Source organism: Hemitrygon akajei, chromosome 11 (genome assembly GCF_048418815.1).
Source record: "Hemitrygon akajei chromosome 11, sHemAka1.3, whole genome shotgun sequence".
Classification (NCBI taxonomy): Eukaryota; Metazoa; Chordata; class Chondrichthyes; order Myliobatiformes; family Dasyatidae; genus Hemitrygon; species Hemitrygon akajei.
This window is the reverse complement of record NC_133134.1, coordinates 119,314,744-119,337,044: the sequence shown is the minus strand read 5'-3', so window position 1 is coordinate 119,337,044 and position 22,301 is coordinate 119,314,744. Positions and strand designations below refer to the sequence as shown.

General features: G+C 43.6%; 1 protein-coding gene across 6 annotated transcripts in view; it reads left to right on the top strand.

The window, feature by feature from the left end:
- Nucleotides 1–22,301, top strand: part of LOC140735965 (pleckstrin homology domain-containing family G member 4B-like) — a 231,519-nt gene that overhangs the window by 167,535 nt on the left and 41,683 nt on the right. For 5 of the 6 annotated variants that reach the window (XR_012100852.1, XR_012100851.1, XM_073061595.1 and 2 more), the window contains exons 11-14: nt 2,223–2,361; nt 3,870–3,992; nt 7,007–7,198; nt 9,378–10,198. Coding sequence is in view for 4 of the 6 variants with exons in the window: in XM_073061595.1 (XP_072917696.1) it covers nt 2,223–2,361; nt 3,870–3,992; nt 7,007–7,198; nt 9,378–10,198 (1,275 nt within the window). In the remaining 2 variants the exon portion in view is untranslated. The remainder of the gene's footprint in view (nt 1–2,222; nt 2,362–3,869; nt 3,993–7,006; nt 7,199–9,377; nt 10,199–22,301) is intronic. The other variant, XM_073061594.1, reaches the window with a different exon arrangement.

Here is a 22,301-nt window from a genome sequence, read left to right as displayed (position 1 = left end):
ATATGGGACAGATTTCCTGGCCTTTCCTGGACATAAGAAGAACTGCCTGGGCTTCCCAGGAGGAGGAGTTGAGCTTGCAGTTTTAGTAAGCCATGACTGAGCATTACAGTACGGGGACATGAGGATTTTAGTTTTGAAGTCCAGCTCAGAAAGATTGATCGAGGAGGCTCACCAGAAAGGAATGCTGGAAAGGTGACGGACTCATGCCAGTCTGTGACCTGCAGAGGGTTCAGACACCATCAGAACATATAAGAAGGTGAGGTATCCCAGTCACAGAAATCCAAGAATAGTGGCTTCTCTGTGCTCTTCACATCAGTTCTTCAGTAAGGACTACACTCTGTGGCCATTTTATTAGATACTACCTGTATCTAATAAAATAGCCAGAGTGTATGTTCGTGGTCTTCTGCTGCTGTAACCCATCCATTTCATGGTTTGATGTGTTGTACATTCAGCGGTGCACTTCTGCACACCACTTTAGTAATATGTGGTTATTTGAGGTTACTGTTGCCTTCCTGTCAGCTTGGACCAGTCTGGCCATTCTCCTCTGACCTCTCTCATTAGCAAGGTGCTTTCATCCACAGAACTGCTCCGCACTGGATAGCTTTTGGTTTTGCACCATTCTGTGTAACTGTATAGTCTGTTGTGCATTAAAATCCCAGGAGATCAGCAGTCTCTGAGATACTCAAACCTCCCCATCTGGCACCAATAACCTTCCACGGTCAAAGTCACTTAGATCACATTTATCCCCATTATGATGTTTGGTCTGAGCAATAACTGAACCTCTTGACCATATCTTTTATGCATTGAGTTGCTGCCACTTGATTGGCTGATTAGATATTTGAATTAAACAAGCAGGTACACAAGTTTACCAAATAAAGTGGCCACTGAGTGTATAGCATAAAAAGAGACAACTCCACTCACTGTGTCCATAGTACAGTGATCTAATGTCCCATACCACCATTCTTTCCCCAGACCCTGCAGTTTGTTCCCTCAAGTGGCCATCAAACTTCCATTTGAGGCTTGATTGATACTGCGCCATTACATTCCAAATCCTCCATTTCCCCCTCACTTCTCTCTTACATTGGCATCAGAATTTGGTTTATTATCATTGACGTATATCATAAAATGTGTTGTTTTGCAGCAGCAGTAGAGTGCAAGACATTAAAAAATTGCTACTTTACACAAACAAAAAGACGAATCATGAGATAGTGTTCATAGACCATTGAGAAACCTGATGACGGAGGGGAAGAAATTGTTCCTAAAGCTTTATGTGTGGGTCTTCAGGTTCCTGTGACTCCTCTGTGAGGGCAGTAACAAAAAGAGGCATGACCTGGATGGTAAGGGTCTTTAATAATGGATGCCTCCATATTGAGGCACCACCTCTTCAAGATGTTCTCAATGGTGGGAAGGTTTTTGCCCATGATGAATTTAATTACACCCTCTGCAGCTTCTTTCAATCCAGTGCATTGGAGGCTCCATCCCAGGTGGTGACGCACCCAGTCAGAATGATATCTTCATACATCTGTAGAAATCTGCAAGAGTATTTGTTGGCATACCAAATCCCTTCAAACTCCTAACAAAGTAGAGCTATGGATATGTCTGCTTCATGATTGCATCCAAGTGTTGGGCCCAGATTAGATCTTCTGAAATGCTGACATTCAGGAACTCTCCCTTTCCACCGCTGACAACTCAGTGAGGATTAGTATGTATTCTCCTGACTTCCCCTTCCTGAAGACCCCAATCAATTTTCATTGGCCTCATTGACACTGAGGGCAAGCCTTTTGTTGTAACACCACTCAAGCAGACATTCTATCTCACTCCTGCAATGCCACCTCATTGCCATCTTAGATTCAAGTGGTCATCAGCGAATTCATAGATGGAGTTTGAGCTGTGCCTGGTCTCTGAATCAATGACAAATGTGGATCAGCTTGGACCGGTTGGGTCGAAACCTTGCTATATTGTTCAATTTATTATATTCAACTGGCTTCCCTCCATTTATCACATCAACTGAGTCTTGAAGCAGCAGTATCAGGTGTCCTGTCAAATTCTTTTGCTTTACGATGAGCAACGCCAACTCTACATTCGAACTTTGCAGCTGAATTTCCTCAACTGTGGACATCCTTTGGTATTTGTACCCTTTTGTTGCAGCTTATTGGTCATGTATATAATGGCATGGTGGATAATTATGACTGGTGACCTTTTAAAAACTTTTGTATTTGCAGAGACGCCATTGATTTGGTAACACCTCTCTACAACATGGTGGAAGAAAGTGTCCACACTCTGGTGATGAGGTCCAATCAGTGTCTGCAACATTTGGAGTTCTTGAAGAATCTGAGGACACTCGAGGACAAAATTAAACAGGTTGAAGATAAACTGAAACACTTTCAATCTGAAATGTTAACTATGTTTCTCTTTGCAAGGAGGCTGCCTGCCTTGATGAGTGTTTCCAGCATTTTCTGTTTTAAGTTGGTTTTTGGCCATTCAGCAGCAATGAGTGAGAACATGTTTCTTGTTTGTCACTCAGTCAGGTTTGTTAAGTTTACCAGCATTAAAATCAAAGTCGAGTTTATTGTCTCATGCATGAAAAACTTACTTGCAGCAGCATTTCAGGCACATAGCACCATATAAGCAGTATTCACAAGAAAAACAAATTATTAAACAAAATTAGCAAACACAATTAGAACAAACAATACTTTTATATGAGTTGATCAAAGTGGTCATAGTGTTGCTAAATTATGTTGATTAGGTTTGGGATAGTTGGTTCAAGAAACAATGGCTGAAGGGAAGTATCTATTCATGAATCTGGTGGTGTAAGATCTTGCCCAATAGTACCTGTCAGAAGGTGGCATGGTCTGTATGGTGCAGATTTTTGATGGTGGATTTGACTTTCTTGTGATAGTACCTCCTGTAAATATGACTGCTGGTGGGGAGGTATATACCCATGATGTATTGGGCATAGTTCACTACTCCCTGCCACCTCTTTGAAGAAGATAGACAATGGATGATGAGTAAGGAATTCTCATTTTATTGGTTGTTTTTAAGTGTCTCATGTTTCAGCCAGCAAGAGAGGGGACTTTAGTTCACTTTAATGGAGGTGGGGAGCGGGAGGGTGGTGAAACATGAAGCAATGGATCCTGGGGGTAAAAAATAATGAATGTAGAGGAACAGGGCAACCATAGTCCTAAAACTTGTAGCACTTCTCCAGTTCTAATCCCACCCAGACTATTGCTCAGGAGTTTACAAAGGTCCAGATAATGATAAAGAATAGCTTTATTTGTCATGACATACATCAAAATTATACAGTGGGATGTGTTGTTGGCATTAGATCAAATCAGCGAGGATTGTGTGGAGCAGGCTGCAAGTGTCACCATGCTTCTGACACCAATGTAGCATACTCATAACCCACAAACCATAACCATATGTGAGAGGGAACTGGAGTACAACTGACTCCAGTGGATTTTTCCTGGAATCGCTGGCATCTTATAATTACGGTACATAGAACTCCAAATGTAATTATACATCACAAATTGGGAAACGTAGACTATGCACACACAACCTATTTATATCAGCTGGCGTGTCTAAACTGCCATTGCATAATGTTTATGTAGACTCAAGTTCAGAGATCATTTACAGCCTTTTTCCATGAATCAAGTTGCAGAGTTAATTTTCAAAAGTAAGTGTGTAATTGCTGGAACTGTAACATGAAACAGAAAATTGCGACAGCTCTCTTTCGGATGCTAAAGGTACTTCTGTGACTTACATTTATAATTCCAGTAACATTGACCTGATGTTGACTTAAGATGCATATTCAGTCTGATCTTGCTTTGTTGGAGAATTGGTTTATCACTTTCTCTTTATTCCTTCTTCAGCAAAACAACTGGCTGCTTTGCACCGGTGAACCGTACCTGCAGAACTCAGCCACAAATGCAGATTCACTCAAAGTGATACAACAGGAGCAGAAGAAGTTCAGTGAATTCTTTGTACTGGCCACAGTAAGTCATGTTCATTCCACCTGTATGTTTTAATTCGGTAATTAGCCCACAAAGTCTGCGCTGAATACAATGCCAATCGGAAATACAGTTGAAGTCAGAAGTTTACATACACCATAGCCAAATACATTTAAACTCAGTTTTTCACAATTCCTGACATTTAATCCTAGAAAACATCCCCTGTCTTAGGTCAGTTAGGATCACTACTTTATTTTAAGAATGTGAAATGGCAATGGTAAACTTCTGACTTCAACTGTGAATCCCTTCTGCCATACACGTGACCCATATACTTCCATTCACCACACATCTATGCATCAATCTAAAAGCCATTATACCTGCTTCTACCACCACCCCCCAGCAGCCTGTTCCAGACACCCACCACTCTCTGTGTGGAAAACAAAACCAGCCCCCATGTGAGCGGGTGGCTGCCAGTATTGTGGTGTGGTTGGTGCTACCACACTGTAATTAGTCATGCCATCACAAAGGAGGAGCAACAGTACCTCCAATTTCCTAGTAGTTTCTGTAGATTCAGCAGGTCACCAAAAGCTTTGACAAACTTCTATAGATACCCATTGGAGAGTATCTTAAGGGGTCGCATCATGGTCTGGTATGGAATACCAGTGCATGGGAATGAAGAATTTTACATGAAAGTGGTGGATACATCCCAGTCCATAACAGACAAAGCCTTCCTCACAATTGACCATACTTACATAGAGTGCTGCCGCAAGAAAGCAGCATCCATCATCAAAGACCCACCACCATCCAGGGCGTGCTCTCTTCTCACTGCTATCGTCAGACAGAAAGTACAGGAAGGACCCTTAACTCCCACACTACCAGGTTCAGGAACAGCTATTACCCTACAAATACCAGACTCTTGAACCTGCATGGATAGCTTCACTCAGCACAACTCCGAACCGAATCTACAAGCCACAGGTCAGAGCTGAGTGGGGACCAAAAGCCAGTGGGCTGCCCCAGAATGGATACGACAAGCCCCTTCACCAGAGGTGCTACCCTTCCCTGGTCACCCCACACCCTTCCTGTGTATGACATCAAAAATATCAACAGAACAAAAGAAATGATCAGAATGTGCAGTTTAGTACCCTTGTGTTAAAGTGGGAGGAGTCAATATTCATCCACATATTGTCTGGATGATCTGATCCGGCCATTCAGCAGAGTCTTTGAATGGGTTTCTAGTTGCATCTTAATCACAGGCAGTCTGATTACGATGGGTGGGTAAATTATTGTTATTTGCATGAAGGGTATTGAGAAGATAGATAAAAATGTAACCACGGCACTAAACATGATTACATTTGATACCTCTTGGTCAAATATTCCACGTGACATTTATCATGGTAAAGCACCTTGGTTAAGAAGGCGTAAGCCAGGTTAACTGAACCCAAAAAGTAATATTAGAAGGTTCCACCTGCAGAGGGATGAAAACGAGGATTACCGATTTAAAAAAAATAGAACTTGAAGAATAAAGCTCTATGTGAGGGCAGGGCTGATGCAGGGCTGATGAGGAGAAAAACGCAGCAACAATTAGAAGCTGAAGGCATGAACTGTTAAGAGTGGAATTAGTGGTGAGTATCTTTACCCCACTAACTTGAAAACCTCAGGGTGAAACCCTGGAGGAGAGACAATAGCAATAAAAAGATTTATTGAAGCTACGGCTATATCACGCAGCAGCTATAATGAGACAATATCGACAGATACAAGTGTCGAAGATCCCTACTGTGTAGTCAGGAATTAGTTCTGTAAAATCTACCAAGAGATTTGGTCAAGTTTTGGTACAAGTTTGTGAACTGCCTTTCCGTGGATGATCAACTATTTCATCCAAAGAACGAAGAGACAAGATGGCGAGCCACCCAAGATGAAGAATGAGCGTGGGAACAAAATGTGTAATGACACAGAGGATTTAATACGGTTGGATGTAAAAGTTTGTTTTCATTCGAAGAATCTGAATTTGATTTTCTGCAAGAACTGATTATTTTTGTAAAGATCTTGATAAATTACTGAATGAGATTTACTTGGTTTAAAAGTTGTGATTTTGGAGAATTGTCTTGAAAGCAGTTAAACTGTGTATATATAATTTTTTTGAATTTGAATTTAGATTTGTAGATCTACTGCCCGGAACTGAAACTGAAATTAACTATAGTATTTAAGAATAGGAACTATATTTGGTTTTTTAACTAGGGTTAAGTAAAAAGGGAAGTTTATTCTGTAAACTTTTAAATAGAGAATAACACTAGGTCTAATTAGTTAACGAGATTGTAACAGTAAAGGAATCTCGTTGATTCTAATTAAAAGGAATTTGTTTTGGTTTGATATCTAAGATTTGGAACCTAATCAGAATGCTGGAGGTTTGGAATTGTTCTTGCTCATGTATCTATTTTGTACATTTTTTTTCCCTTATAAACAAACCTTATTTCCAGAAGTGAGGGTTTCTATTCACTGCCTCCTTCCGATACCAGAATCTTCTGATGGCCTATTAGCACCTACTGTAATGTGATTTTCTCAAAAAGTGTGGCGACTAGTCACACACGAGACAGGTGTTACAAAGGTGATAAGAGTGTAAGTGTATTGTTGAGTTTAGAAATTAATACTGCTCCACCTTACAGCTTTTTTCACAGTTACACCTTGTAGCAGGAATACAAAAAGAGTCTGGAGCTGTTGCAGGGGCAGACACTCTGATTAAGATGCAACTAGAAACCCATTCAAAGACTCTGCTGAATGGCCGGATCAGATCATCCAGACAATATGTGGATGAATATTGACTCCTCCCACTTTAACACAAGGGTACTGAACTACACATTCTGATCATTTCTTTTGTAGTATATACTCCCTAATTTTGATACCTCTTGCCCTCTTGGCCAAGTATTCCATGTGACATTGTATCATGTCTGCTTACGCTTTTGTAAAGCACCTCAGTTTGAGAGGGTGATATGACTGTGTTTATTGCTGAGTTTAGAAATTAATACTGCTCCACCTTACAACCTTCTCATGGTTACACCTTGTAGCAGGAATACGAAAAGAGTCTGGAGCTGTTGCAGGAGGCAGACACTCTGGATGGCTTCTCATATCCTGAGTTCTCAGAGTTCAAAGATATGATGCAAGAGTTCAAAACGCGACTCGACAATTTTCACGTTAATGCCAAGAAACATCAGGCAGAACTGGAAGCTCTTGTCAACCTGTACAACTACTGTGATCAGGTCTGTAAAACTCCGTGCAATGTAAGATAACTGTGTCTTGCTCCCCAATGTCACAGATAGGATAAGCTGAGGTAAAAATAATGGAACTTTCCCCAATTTTCTTCAACAGGGCTATTTGGTACATGAAGGAAACCTATCAAGTGAAACATTTATAAGTGTAACTGACGTGTAGAGTTAGCAAGGGTAGTTGTCTTTAGGAAGTTCTTAGTTAATATTTATATAAAGGCCCAAACAAGTTCCAATTGACTGAAAGTCATATTATTTCCATTTAAATAATAAGCTAGGAAGGATAATAGTGGGTGAGCAATATTTTAACAAACCTTGATAACCTTAGGGCAGCACCCACACCAGGACCACTAGACTTGCAACAATTCCTTCCCCCAAGCCATCAGGTTAACAGCTCCACCTATAAACCTATCCCATCAACCGCCACCAACACGACATATTCATCAGTCACTCTCTGCACAGCCTCTCAGCTCCCTTTATCCCCCATGCACTGCCACTTTAAGAATACACTCTACCCTCGTACCTACACTGCCCTACTGTGTTTTTGTATGGGTCTTCTGCTACCATTTTGCCAAGAGTCACTTTGTCAATTTATCATTTCCTGTCAGAGTCACCTGATATACGGATACCCTTGTACCCAGCATCACTTTATGTATGCACATATGATCAGTCTATGCTAATCTTTAGGGGAACAAGGCAAATTAGTAGAAGCTAAATAATACGGCCACACTCAAATAGTAAATTGTGCACTGTGTTTATACTTGTAATTTGCTTTTATTTTTGTATCTATTCTGTCCTTTGTTCTTACTGTGTTTTACAACAATAGCCTTTCCTGTCTGTTTGCTGTAATTTTGTTGCAACATTTATAGGAAAACAAGGCCGACGTCTTCTCCTCACTTCTTAAACACAACCAATTCTGCAGAAGCTGGAAATCCAGAGTAATACACAAAAAATTCTGGAGGAACTCAGCAAATCAGGCAGCATCTATGGAAAGGAATAAAGAGTCCAACGTTTCAAGCCGAGTCCTGATGAAGGGTCTCAGCCTGAAATGTCAATTCTTTATTCCTCTCCATAGATGCTGCCTGACCTGCTGAGTTCCTCCAACATTCTGATTCTGCTTGCTTCGTTGGTGTTTCTCCAAGCCTTGTTGGTACTGTGGATAACTGGGAAAATCCCAGTGGAAGTACAGAGTAGGCCACGGGCATTTTTAAGAATGCACGTGTTATTTTGGCACTTAATGTGTGGGTAAAGCAGCTGACAAGCCCACTTCACCCATCAAAAGATCAAATCGATGCTCCTCAGATTTAAGAATGTAAGTACACACCAATGAGAGGAAGCATAGAGCCAGCTGCAAAGGAAATTTAGCGGAATGTTGTCAGGACTGCAGGACCCAGGTTATAGGGAGAGGACAGACAGGGTAGGACTTTATTCTTGGGTGTGGAAAGCTGAGGGATGATTTTACAGAGGTGTATAAAATCATAAAGGGCATAGAAAGGATGAGTGCACACAGTCTTTCCCCCAGGGAAAGAGAACCGAAAACTAGAGGGCATGGGTTTAGGGTGAGAGGGGGAAGATTTGAGAGACAATGTTGTCATGTGGGGGTTGTGTATATGGATTGAGCTGCCAGATGGAGTGGTTGAGGAAGGTACAATAGTATCATTTAAGAAGCACTTGGACAGGTACATGGAGGGATGAGGGCTGAATGCAGAAAATTGTGATGAGCTGGATGGCAACGTGGTTGGCATGGACTGGTTGGGATGAAGGGCCTGTTTCTGTGCTGTGTAGCCTTATGATGCTATAGCTCTGAAATAATGATATTTAAGAGAGAGTTGGATAAGTATAAGGATAAGGAAGTTTAAAGACGGATACTGGCCAAATGCAGGCAATTGGGACCAGCTCAGGTGAGCACCTGAATGAGTTAGGCAGAAGGGCTCATTTCCATGCTGTAGCACTCTGTGACTCTCTGAAATAGATATTGTAATTTTTCAATGTTCTCTTTATGCCTAATATAGGAAACACCTCCAATGAAGTAAGCAGACAGATGAACATTTCTTTAAAATCATTTGTTTTCCCCAGTCTGCTGTCTATTTCCAGCACTTTTGTTTTGGATTTCCAACGTCTGTAGTGCTTTCCTTTTCAATGCTGGTCATTAATGCATGGTCTCTTTTGTCAGGCTGTGAAGTTGACCGAAGACTGTAAACATTGCTTGTCCCAGCTGGGGGCGAGTAGCTCGACAGACCTCAGTGAAGAAACGCTGAAGCTTCTTGAGAATTACCATCAAAGACTTTTAGAATTTTCCATTGAAAGATTTCAGCAGGTGAAGAGTCAGCTCCACAGCCTAAGTAATGCTAAAGGCATGAAGATGTGGAATGTAACTTTGCTGAACTGTGAAGAGACAAGGCAACATCTCGAAGAGACCTTGGAGTTATGCAGGAAGGCATTAAAAACTGCCGGAAGCCCTATGTCAGAAACCAAGGGAGAGTCCAAGAGCACAGAACAAAAGAGTGGTAAGGATCTGATCACAAGGACCTCTCACCTGAGTGGAAACTTTTGGTCTGAAGAAGGAATAACCTGGCAGAGAAAGGAAAAGCATAAACATTCGCCTATGAGGACTATTCAAAGTCACAAGGAAAATGTAACCAACAAGCCAAACAGAGTACAAGCGAAGTCTTCCGTATTTGAGTGGCCGATGTGTCTGAATTCAACGGATGTGTCAAGTGGTGAGACAAGCCCTCAGATCTCTTCCCTCCCTTCTTACTCAGATCCTTTGTTTTCTCCTTCTGCTCGGCACAGAAGTTATCCCTCCAAGAAGATTATGCAGGCAGCACAGGGCTTCCAGCTCTCACGGCACGCCAGCTTCTGCTCTGAAGACAAGCATTCTTGCAGAGCTGGAATCCGAAGTAATATCAGCAGTGTTGCTCCAGTGATCATTTCTGCCCTTAGTGAACCTGCAGGATCCAGTCTGACACAGGAACCAACGAAGGAGAATTCCTGGTAAGATTACAGGTTTAACATGTGGGCAGAAACCTGCCTATCAGTCTTCTGTTTTCCTCAGTGTATTTTAATGTAATATCATCTTGACTAAAAACTAAAATTATGTGAAGCACAGAGAGGTAGGCAGTCAGAATCTTTTCCACAGGGTAGAAATGTCAGATACCAGAGAACATACTTCTAACTTTGTAAGGGAGACTGCAGATGTTAGATCTCTGGAACAACACACACACAAAATGCCTGAGGAACTCAGACCAGGAACCATCTATGCAAGGAACCGAACAGACACGTTTTAGACCGAGACCTTCATAAGAGCGCAAATGAAAGGTCTTAGCCCAAAATGTTGACTACTTATTTCCCTCTCTAGATGCTGCCTGACCTGCTGAGTTCCTCCAGTATTTCTTGTATGAAGCTTTTAAGTTTGGAGAGAGCAAAGTCCAAAGGTAATATGGGGCACGATTTTTATGCATTGAGTGATAGGTGCTTGGAATGGCTTACCAGGGTAGTCATGGAAGCAGGAAGTTGAGGCGTTTAAATGGACATATAAATTTGAAGGGAATGGAGGGATATGGATACACTCAGGAGGATATTTAGTATAAATTGGCATCAAGAACGGTACAACATCATGGGCCAAATGATCTATCCATTGCTGTGTTGTTCTAATTTCATTCCCCAAATTCTCTGTCACCTATATGTTATGGTCTGGTCTGGAACCCGCATTCCGGGTCTTGATCTGGTCTGTGTACTCCGGATTCTGGGTCTTGTAGCCGTCCCTCCTTTCGCCCTTGAGCCCAATTAGTCACACCTGTGGATCATCGTGGCTTGTTGGGGCTCAAGGAGGCACACCTGATGCCCATCGGCTGGCGGTGTATATGGGGGTTCTGGGACTGAGTGGAGTTTGGGGGGGGTTGTTGTCCTGCTCACCTTGTTCCTCTGGTTGCCCTGGGTTGGAGTTCCCCTCATTAAAGACGAGTTCTTTGAGTAAGTCTGGCAGTCACCCTGGATCTAGTTCCCTTCCTATCCCTTGCCTCCGTTGGGCAAGCCTGGCCGGACTGCTGTTGCCTGGTGGGGGACTCTGCCCCTTTCCATCCCTTGCTGCTGATGGGTTGTGCCCCACAACCTACCCAGGTGCCCTGCGACCTGCTCAGGCCCCCGTGTTCCTGCCTGGGAGGTCTGGGCCCTGCCTAGGAGTTATGTGGTCTGCCCAGAGGTCTCTGCCCCTACCTATCTCTTGTTGTTGATGGGTTGTACCCCGCTACCTACCCAGGTGTCCTGTGATCTGCCCAGGCCCCCGTGTTCCTGCCTGGGAGGTCCGGGCCCTGCCCAGGAGTTTTGCGGCCCACCCAGTGAACTCCTGGACCCTGCCTGAACTCTGGGATCCTGCCCCGCCCCACCTGAACTCCGGGATCCTGCCTTGCCTGAACTCCGGGATCCTGCCCCGCCCCGCCTGAACTCCAGGATCCTGCCCTGCCCCGCCTGAACTCCGGGATCCTGCCCCGCCCCACCTGAACTCCCGGATCCTCCTGCCTGCCCAAACTCTAAGACTCTCTTGGAACCCCAGCATCACCTTGAACGTCATGTCCCCCACACACACCACGGTCTGCACGTCTTGTCTCTCATTTAGTTGTTCCCGTCCTACCCCTAGTACTTCAGTGCCTGTGTCCTCAGCTTGGGTCCAGTCCATGTCCCCTTATGGCACTACAAGACCCAAGCCAGGACAGCCATGACTGCACTCTGCTTGCCTGGGTATTTCTTCCTGCAGTGGCACTAAAAGAGTTCAATGGACAGGGTAGTCTACTTTACAAAGTAGTCTACAAAGATGTCTCTTCACAACATTGATGAGGAGGAATTTCATTAATAAGAAGGTAGTGAATCTGTGGAATTCATTGCCCTAGGGCAAGTCATTGGTAAAAACAAGCAGTAACTTGTTTGGCTGAGGCAGTGTGAGGTTTAAAAAGAATTGGGGGCCTTTCAGGACTTTTTGGTGGGCTGCAATCATAATGATCTAGTGGGAAATGAAAAGAAGTGAGCTGTAAGTGGAACGGCCATTGGTAGAGTAGACAGAGTTAGAGTGACCGTAAGACAAAGGAGCAGAAGTCGGCCATTCAGCCCATTGTGTCTGCTCCGCCATTTTATCATGAGCTGATCCATTCTCCCATTTAGTCCCACTCTCCCGCCTTCTCACCATAACCTTTGTTGCCCTGGCTACTCGGATACCTATCAATCTCTGCCTTAAATACACCCAATGACTTGACCTCCACTGCCACCCGTAGCAACAAATTCCACAGATTCACCATCCTCTGGCTAAAAAAAATTCTTTGCATCTCTGTTCAGAGTGAACGCCCTTAAATCCTCAAGTCATGCCCTCTCGTACTAGACTCCCCCACCATGGGAAACAACTTTGCCACATCCACTCTGTCCATGCCTTTCAACATTCAAAATGTTTCTATGCGGTCCCCCCTTGTTCTTCTAAACTCCAAGGAGTACAGTCCAAGAGCGGTCAAACGTTCCTCATATGTTAACCCTCTCATTCCCAGAATCATTCTAGTGAATCTTCTCTGAACCCTCTCCAATGTCAGCAGATCCTTTCTTAAATAAGGAACCCAAAACTGCACACAGTACTCCAAGTGCAGTCTTACCAGTGCCTTATAGAGCCTCAACATCACATCCCTGCTCCTATACTCTATTCCTCTAGAAATAAATGCCAACATTACATTCGCCTTCTTCACCACCGACTCAACCTGGAGGTTAACCTTAAGGGTATCCTGCACGAGGACTCCCAAGTCCCGTTGCATCTCAGAACTTTGAATTCTCTCCCCACTTAAATAATAGTCTGCCCATTTATTTCTTCTGCCAAAGTGCACAGCCATACACTTTCCAACATTGTATTTCATTTGCCACTTCTTTGTCCATTTTCCCAATCTATCCAAGTCTCTCTGCAGACTGTCTGTTTCCACAGCACTACAGCCCCTCTACCTGTCTTTGTATCATCAGCAAACTTAGCCACAAAGTCATCTATTCCATAATCCAAGTCGTTGATATACAACATAAAAAGAAGCGGCCCCAGCACAGACGCCTGTGGAATACCACTGGTAAGTGGCAGCCAACCAGAATGGGATCCCTTTATTCCCACTCTCTGTTTCCTGCCAATCAGCCAACGCTGTATCCACGTATGTAACTTTCCTGTAATTCCATGGGCTCTTATCTTGTTTAGCAGCCTCATGTGCGGCACCTTGTCAAAGGCCTTCTGAAAATCCAAATACACAACATCCACTGCATCTCCCTTGTCTAGCCTACTTGTAATTTCCTCAAAAAATTTCAATAGGTTTGTTAGGCAGGGTTTTCCTTTAAGGAAACCATACTGAGTTCTGCCTATCTTGTCATATGCCTCCAGGTACTCCGTAACCTCATCCTTGACAATCAACTCCAACAACTTCCCAATCACTGATGTCAAGCTAACAGGTCTATAATTTCCTTTTTGTTTCCTTGCCCCCTTTTTAAATAGCGGAGTGACATTTGCAACCTTCCAGTCCTCCAGAACCATTCTCCAGATCATTGCTAATGCCTCCGCAATCTCCACAGCTACTTCCTTCAGAACATGAGGGTGCATTCCATCTGGTCTGGAAGAATTATCTACCCTTAGACTATTCAGCTTCCTGAGTACTTTCTCTCTCATGATTGTGACTGTGCACACTTCTCTTCCCTGACACTCTTGAGTGTCTGGTATAGTGCTGATGTCTTCCTCAAAATACACATTCAGTTCCTCCGTCACCTCCTTATCTCCCATTACAATTTATCCAGCATCATTTTCTATCGGTCCCATGTCTACTCTCACCTGTCTTTTACTCTTTATATACTTGAAAAAGCTTTTAGTGTCCTTTTTGATATTATTTGCTAGCTTCCTTTCATAGTTCATCTTTTCCCTCTTAATGACCTTCTTAGTTTTCTTCCCAATCCTCTGTCTTCCCACTAATTTTTGCTTCTTTGTATGCCCTTTCCTTTGCTTTTACTTTGACTTTGACTTCTCTTCTCAGTCACGGTTGCATCCTTTTTCCATTCGAAAATTTCTTCTTTTTTGGAATATATCTGTCTTGCACCTTCCTCACTTCTCGCATAAATTCCAGCCACTGCTGCTCTGCCGTACTTCCCACTAGTGTCCCTTTCCAGTCAACCTTGGCCAGTTCCTCTCTCATGCCACTGTAATTTCCTTTACTTCACTGAAGTACCAACATATCGAATTTTGGCTTCTCTTTCTCAAATTTCACAGTGAATTCAATCATGTTATGATCACTGCCTCCTAAGGGTTCCTTCACCTCAATCTCTCTAATCACCTTTGGTTCATTACACAATACCCAATCCAGTACAGCCGATCCCCTAGGGGCTCAACAACAAGCTGTTCTAAAAAGCCATCTCGTAGACATTCTATAAATTCTCTCTCTTGAGATCCAGTGCCGACCTAATTTTCCCAATCCACTCGCACATTGAAATCCCCCACAATTATCATAACATTGCCCTTCTGACAAGCCTTTTCTAGTTCCTGTTGTAATCTGTAGTCCACATCACTGCAGCTGTTAGCTGTTAGTGGTCAGACTTTGGCACAACAGACTTGGGCAAGAACAGGTGGAGGCTCTAAGCAAGTTCTAGCATTTTTTTTCTCTTATTTGTCTATTAGCATATAGCTAGTGCAATGAGAATGGGCCCAAGTTTAATGGTACATTCTTCATGTGAGATGTGGGATCTCAGGGAGACCTCCAGTCTAAATGAAGTGCATCAAGCTTCAGCCACTTAGAGACCACGTTAAAGTAGCTCGATGGCCTTCAGCTTGTACTGGAGAATGAGGGGGTGCCAGATAAGAGCTACAGGGAGGTAGTCACCCCTAATTCACAGGAAGCAGGTACCTGGGTGACTGTCAGCAGAGGGAAAGAGAATAGACAGCCAGTACAAAATACCTATGGCACTGTCCCCTTTAATAGGAGACTGTAGGTCTGACACAGTGGTCAGCAGCACAGGAGCGCCACAGGGAACCGTACTCTCTCCGGTCCTGTTCACCCTGTACACATCTGACTTCCAATATAACTCGGAGTCCTGCCATGTGCAGAAGTTCGCTGATGACACGGCCATAGTGGGGTGTGTCAGGAATGGACAGGAGGAGGAGTATAGGAAACTGATACAGGACTTTGTGATATGGTGCAACTCAAACTACCTGCGTCTCAATGTCACCAAGACCAAGGAGATGGTGGTGGACTTTAGGAGATCTAGGCCTCATATGGAGCCAGTGATCATTAATGGAGAATGTGTGGAGCAGGTTAAGACCTACAAGTATCTGGGAGTACAGTTGGACGAGAAGCTAGACTGGACTGCCAACACAGATGCCTTGTGCAGGAAGGCACAGAGTCGACTGTACTTCCTTAGAAGGTTGGCGTCATTCAATGTCTGCAGTGAGATGCTGATGATGTTCTATAGGTCAGTTGTTGAGAGCGCCCTCTTCTTTGTGGTGGCGTGTTGGGGAGGAAGCATTAAGAAGAAGGACGCCTCACGTCTTAATAAGCTGATAAGGAAGGCGGGCTCTGTCGTGGGCAATGTACTGGAGAGTTTAACATCGGTAGCTGAGCGAAGGGCGCTGAGTAGGCTACGGTCAATTATGGAAAACCCTGAACATCCTCTACATAGCACCATCCAGAGACAGAGAAGCAGTTTCAGCGACAGGTTACTGTCGATGCAATGCTCCTCAGACAGGATGAAGAGGTCAATACTCCCCAATGCCATTAGGCTTTACAATTCAACTGCCAGGACTTAAGAACTTTTTTTTAAAGCTATTATTAATGCTTTTTGAGTTAGTGATTTAGATGCATATCATATTATTACTGAGTTAAGTATTGTATGTAATGAGTTTTTGCTACAACAAGTGTATGGGACATTGGAAAAAATGTTGAATTTCCCCATGGGGATGAATAAAGTATCTATCTATCTATCTATCTATCTAGTAAGTATACTGTTTAGGATACTGTTGTGGGGGTGGGGTGGGGGAGGGAGCCACAGCGACCAGGGACCTGGTCTCTGACACTGAGTCTGGCTCTGTGGCTCAGAAGAGGAAGTGGAGTGCAGTAGTGATTGGGGATTCCATAGTTAGAGGATCAGACGGGAGATTCTGTGGTTCTGAAAAAGAAACCCGGATGGTATTTTGCCTTCCAGGTGCCAGGGTCAGGGAGGCCTTAGGCTACGTCCACACTACGCTGGATAAATCTGTAACCGAAGCTTTTTCTCTTCGTTCTTACCCTCCGTCCACACTAAAACGGTGTTTTCGTCCCCCAAAACCGAAGAATTTCAGAAACGTTGTCCAGGGTGTGTAATTTTGAAAACGCTGCTTGGCCACAGCAGTGTGGATGGGGTAATTGGAGAAATTTAAAAATGCTGTCATGACGTGCCGGAACAGATGGTGGCAGCAGCGTGGAATTTCATTGTTTTCTTGAACGCAACCTAACAATTTCAGAACAGGCGGCAACGAGACTGATGCCAGTAGAGTTAGAAATATTTACCTAATTATGCAAGTACTTCTCTGACAATAGATGTGTAACAGCCTAGTGTAACATTGTATGGAAATACAAGGTAACACTGATGCAGACATGTTTTATACATTTAACAAGGTGCTTTATTAATACAAGAGTTCATCAGTTTTTCAATGTTTGACGTCAGCTGGGTCATACTGTCCGTGAACTCCCTTTTGGTTGCCTCCATACGCTCCCGTATTTGTTTTTTTTTTACTTTTAAGTCCTCCTGCGTGAGAGCCAGCAGCTGTCTGTCGTTTAAGCTTTTCTAGTCTGTAACTGGACAAACGCGCAGCAAATCTTTCACAGTGAGATTCGACACCAAACACGTCGCTTGTTTTCGGTAGATGTGTCCTGTGCATGTGCAGTAGGAGGAGATTCACCGAAATCTCCATTTCAATGTGGACAGAGATATTTTTTAAAATGCATAGTGTGGACACCTATCGTTTTTAACGTGAAACCGGTGTTTTCAAAATTATCCAGTCTAGTGTGGACATAGCCTCAGGTTGGGTCCACAGCATTCTAAAGGGGGAGGGTGAACAATGGGAAGTCGTGGTATATATTGGTACCAACAACTCAGGTGGGAAAAGGGATCAAGTCCTGAAGAGAAAATATAAGAAGTTTGGTAGAAAGCTGAAAAACAAGACCTCAAGTGTAGTAATCTCTGGATTGCTGCCTGTGCCATGTGTCAGTAAGGGTAAGAATAGGATGACTTGGCAGATGGAAGTGTGGCAGAGGAACTGGTGCAATGGGCAGGGTTTCAGATTTGTGAATCATTGGGTTCTCTTCTGGGGAAGATATGACCTGTACAAAAAGGACTGCTTACACCCGAATTCGAGGGGCACCAATACCTTTGAGGGGAAGTTTACAAGAGCTTTTGGGGAGGGTTTAAGCTAATTTTACAGAGGGATAGGAACCAGTGTGATAAGGCTGAGGGTGGAATGGTTGGTATACAAGTAGATGCAGCATGTACTGACACTGTGAGAAAGGACAGGCTGATGATGGGGTAAAATTGCAGTCAGTTGCTATTACTAAGGAGAAGGTGCTAAGAAAGTTGAAAGATTTGAAGGTAGATGCATCATCTGGACCTGATAGGTACACCCTAGGTTTCTGAAAGAAGTAGCTGAAGAGTTAGTGGAGGCATTAGTAATGATCTATCAAGCATCACTAAATTCTGGAATGATTCCGGAGGTCGGAAAAATTGCAAATGTTACCCCACTCTTTAAGAAGAGACAGAGGCAGAATAAAGGAAATTAGATGCTAGTTAGCCTGATTTAAAGGGTTGAGAAGATGTTAGAGTCCATTACTAAATATGAGGTTTTGAGGTACTTGAAGGTACATGCTGGGCTAAAATCAGCACGCCTTCCTTAAGGGGAAATCTTGCCTGACAAATCTGTTGGAATTCTTTGAGGAAATAAAAAGCAGAATGGACAAATAAGGAATCAGTGGGTGCTGTTTAATGGCTTTTCAGAAGGCCTTTTTCAAGGCGCCACACATGAGGCTGCTTAACAAGATCAGAGCCCAAACAAGATACTCGCATGGATAGAAGATGAGCTGATTGGCAGGAGACAAAAGAGTGGGAGTAAAGGGGGCTTTGTCTGATTGACTGCCAGTGACTACTGGTGTTCACCAAGGGTCGGTATTGTGGCCACTTCTTTTCACATTATATGTCAATGATTTGGAGAATGGAATTTATGGTTTTGTGGCCAAGATTGTGATACAAAGATAGGTGGAGGAACGGGTAGTGTTGAGGAAACAGGGAGTCTACAGATGACTTAGACAGATTGGGAGAACGAGCAAAGAAGTGGCAGATGGAATAAACTGTAGTGTACTTTTTCGGGCACTTTTGTAGAAGAAATAAAGGCTCACATTATTTTCTAAATGGGGAAAAAATTCAAAAATCTAAGGTGCAAAGGGGCTTGGGAGTCCCCATGCAGGATTCACTAAAGTTTAATTTGAAAGTTGAGTTGGTGGTAAAGAAGGCAAATATAATGTTAGCATTCAGTTTGAGAGGACTAGAATATAAAAATGCCTTTTTAATGCATTATTCAGACTACATTTGGAGTATTGTGAACAGTTTTGGGCCCCTTATCTAATAAAGGATGTGTTGACATCAGAGAAGGTCCAGGGAGATTCATTAGAATGATTTCAGGAATGAAAGTATGAGGAGTGTTTGATAGTTTGAGCCTATACTCACTGGAGTTTAGGAGAATAAGGAGGTGAATCTTACTGAAACCTACCTAATATTGAAAGGCTTAGATAGAGTGGATATGGAGAGGATGTTTCATATAGTAGGAGAGTCTAGGACCAGAGGGTACAGCTTCAGAATAGAGGGATGTCCATTTAGAACAGAGATGAGGATGAATTTCTTCAGCTGGTGAATCTGTGGAATTCATTGCCACAGACAATTGTATTTAAAGTGGAGGTTGATAGGTTCTTGGATTAGTCAGGAAATCATTCGTTACAGGAACAAAGAAGGAGAATGGGGTTGTAAGGGATAATAAATCAATTATGATGAAAAGGCAGAGCAGATTTACTGTGCTGAATGGCCTAATTGGTCTCCTATGCCTAATGGTTTTATGGCCTTATATTTAAAGCAGAGGCTGGTAGGTTCTTAATTAGTCAGGTTGTTAAAGGTTAGGCAAGAAGGCAGGGAAATGGCATTGAGAAGGATAATAAATCAGCCATTAAAGAATGTCCAAGCATACTTAATTGGCTGAATGACAGAGTAGATTTGATGGGCTGAGTGGCCTAATTCTGATCTTTTGCCTTATAGTCTTAACCCTTACCTCATGGCCAAACTATCCCCTGCCTCCACTCATACCTAGAGTGACAGAAGAGACAAAGTCTCAATATAAAGTGGATGCAAGATTTTCTACTGCGTGACTAATAAACGACGGACTCACATCACCAGGAGCCAGGAAAACCTCTCACCTGTAATAAGGAAAGGTTGAAGGGGTTCCTGATTCAAATGTAGTACACTGCCCCATTAGAACTGAGCCACAGAATCCAGCACAAGTTCACAACATTTGGCAGAGATTCTCTAAAGTACAGTGGATCCATTCATAGTGTCCTGGAATTCTGACATCAGTTTTGGAGGATTGTGTCTATTGTCCTGTTGCAAAAGTTTGTCGCTGCATTTCTTCAGAAGTACAGGTCATGACAGCAGCCAGGATGTGCCAGCTGGACCTAATATTTCCTGGGGGTATGATGGTAGTCTTAATCTTGGCAGGTGTATTTTTGCTAACATCTGTCAGGCTTACCATAATTAGAATGCAGGAACTCGCAGGTTTGTCATCCTAGCCTAATCTTTCATCCAATTCAACTTTGAGTTATAGAGCAATAAAACACATATACAGATCCTGTTGCCCAACCAGCACCAATCTCCTGTGTTCGGCCCATTTTCCTCAAAGTGTTGCCATGTACCTGTCCCAGTGCTTCTAAGCTGATACCAATGTACTTGCCTCAACTACTTCCTCTGGCAGCTCATTCCATATACTCACCACTCTCTCATAAAATCTGTTTCCCCTCAGGTCTCTTTCTAACCTTTCCTCTCTCACGCTAAACTTTGCTCCCTAGGTTTGGACTCACCAGCCCTGCGGAAGAGACAGTTTGTGGCCCTCTAGTGGTCATGGTTGATTATAGATGTTGTGTCGTAGCTATCTATGTTGGTGCAGTGCCATCTGTGGCTGACAAGACCAATGTGAGAGTGGCAGTCTCTGTTGCAAAGCTCGTATCTATAAATGGTCTCAGCTCTAATGGAGCTGCAGCATTCCTTTCTATCGGCCCGCTTGTCGTCTTCATCTTACAGGAATTTTTCCTCACCTGACTTAAGGTGTTGTTTCAGGGTGCTTCTTCATCTCGTGTAGTTGGCTGCACTTTCTTTCAGGACTCAGTGTTGATATCCAGCGCCTTCATGTCCTGCTTGCAGACATCCTTTAGCACAGATACGTGTGGCCAGCTGTCTCTTGCCTGAAGCCAGCTCGCCATAGAGGATGCCTTTTTGGACGTAGCAGAGCTGGCTCAGCTAGCACAGCCTACACTGCCTGAGCATTGTGTACAAAAGAGAAACTCGGCAATAGGTACTTTGTTTCTCCAGGCGATGCCCAAGGTGAAGGTATCTTAAATGGAAGGTGTTGAACCTTCTCTCCTGCTTAGTGTATGTTGCCCAGGTCCTACTGCTGTACAGCAGTGTGCTGGTGACACAAGCATTGTACACTGCCGTCTTTGTTTTGACTGGGAGTTTGGAGTTCTCTCAGACTCAACTGGTGAGGCAGACAAGATTTGTTGCAGCCGTCCCGATGCACTTGTCTATTTCTGCATCCAGCGAGAGGTTGTCACTGATGGTGGACACAGGTATGTGAACTGATGAACAGCATCCAATTTGTAGTTATCAGAAGTAATAACTGGTGGTGCCTCCACACCTTGTCCCAAGATGTTTGTCTTTTTCAGGCTGATAGTCAGACTGAATTTCTTGCAGGCCTGGGAGAAGCAATTCATCAGGCTCTGGAGGTGCAGTGGAGTGTGGGTTGTGACTGCTGAATCATCAACAAATGGCACGTCTCTGTTCATTGCCTCACGGACTTAGGTTCTGGCTTTTAGACGAGCAGCCTACCGTCTGATTTAGTGTGGAGGTAGATCCCCTCTGTTGCTGTGCCAAATTTGTTCCTTAGGAGAAGGGCAAGGAAGATCCCAAAGAGCGATGGGACAAGAACACAACCTTGCTTGATGAGCTATCGTACTGCACATTCCCCTTCCTGTCGTTGTGGAAGGATTTGATCATACTCTGCGTTCCTGGCCTACCTTAGAGAGGATCTGAAAGGGCCCATCACTGCTGACCAAGTCAAATACCTTGGTGAGATCAATAAACGCAATGTACAGGGGCTTCTTTTGTTCTCTGCAGTTCTGGCAGAGAGAGAAAATCACGTCCATAGATGATCTTCCAGCGCAGAAGCCACACTGTGACTCCAGGTAGACATGTTAGGCCAACTTTTGTAGGCAGACCAGGAAGACTCGGGCAAAGTCTTTGTAAACAACATTCAAGCCGGAGATGCCCTTGTAGTTGTTAATCGCTTTTCTCACCTTTTAGTAGAGTGTAATAATCTTGGCATCCCTCTTATCCTGTGATACAGCTCCTTCCTGCCAGCACTGACAGAGGACTTCATGTAGTGGGTGCAGCAGGATAGTTATGCTGTGCTTGATCAGGTCTGGGGGAGTTCCATCATTGACCAGTGCCTTCCCTGAGGCTCCTCTCAGCTGCCAAACGCTTATACTCAGCTAGGACAAAACATTTTGCTTCAATGACGGGAGCCACCTTATTAGATTTGGCGTTGAACTGTTCAGTTGTTAAGCGGTCCTCTTCCCAAAGGTAGCTAAAATTGTGCTGTAGATGGTATTCTGCAGAAGTTTCCATTTCTTTGTGACAGAATTTCCAGGCTGCTGGGTGCTCAGTTCTTTCTCGACTGACTTACCAACTGCTCCGGTAGGTCAGGGTGAGATACCTTGCTGACATCAACGTGACAGCTCCCTTCTTGCTTAGCACAATGAATTTCTTTGACTAC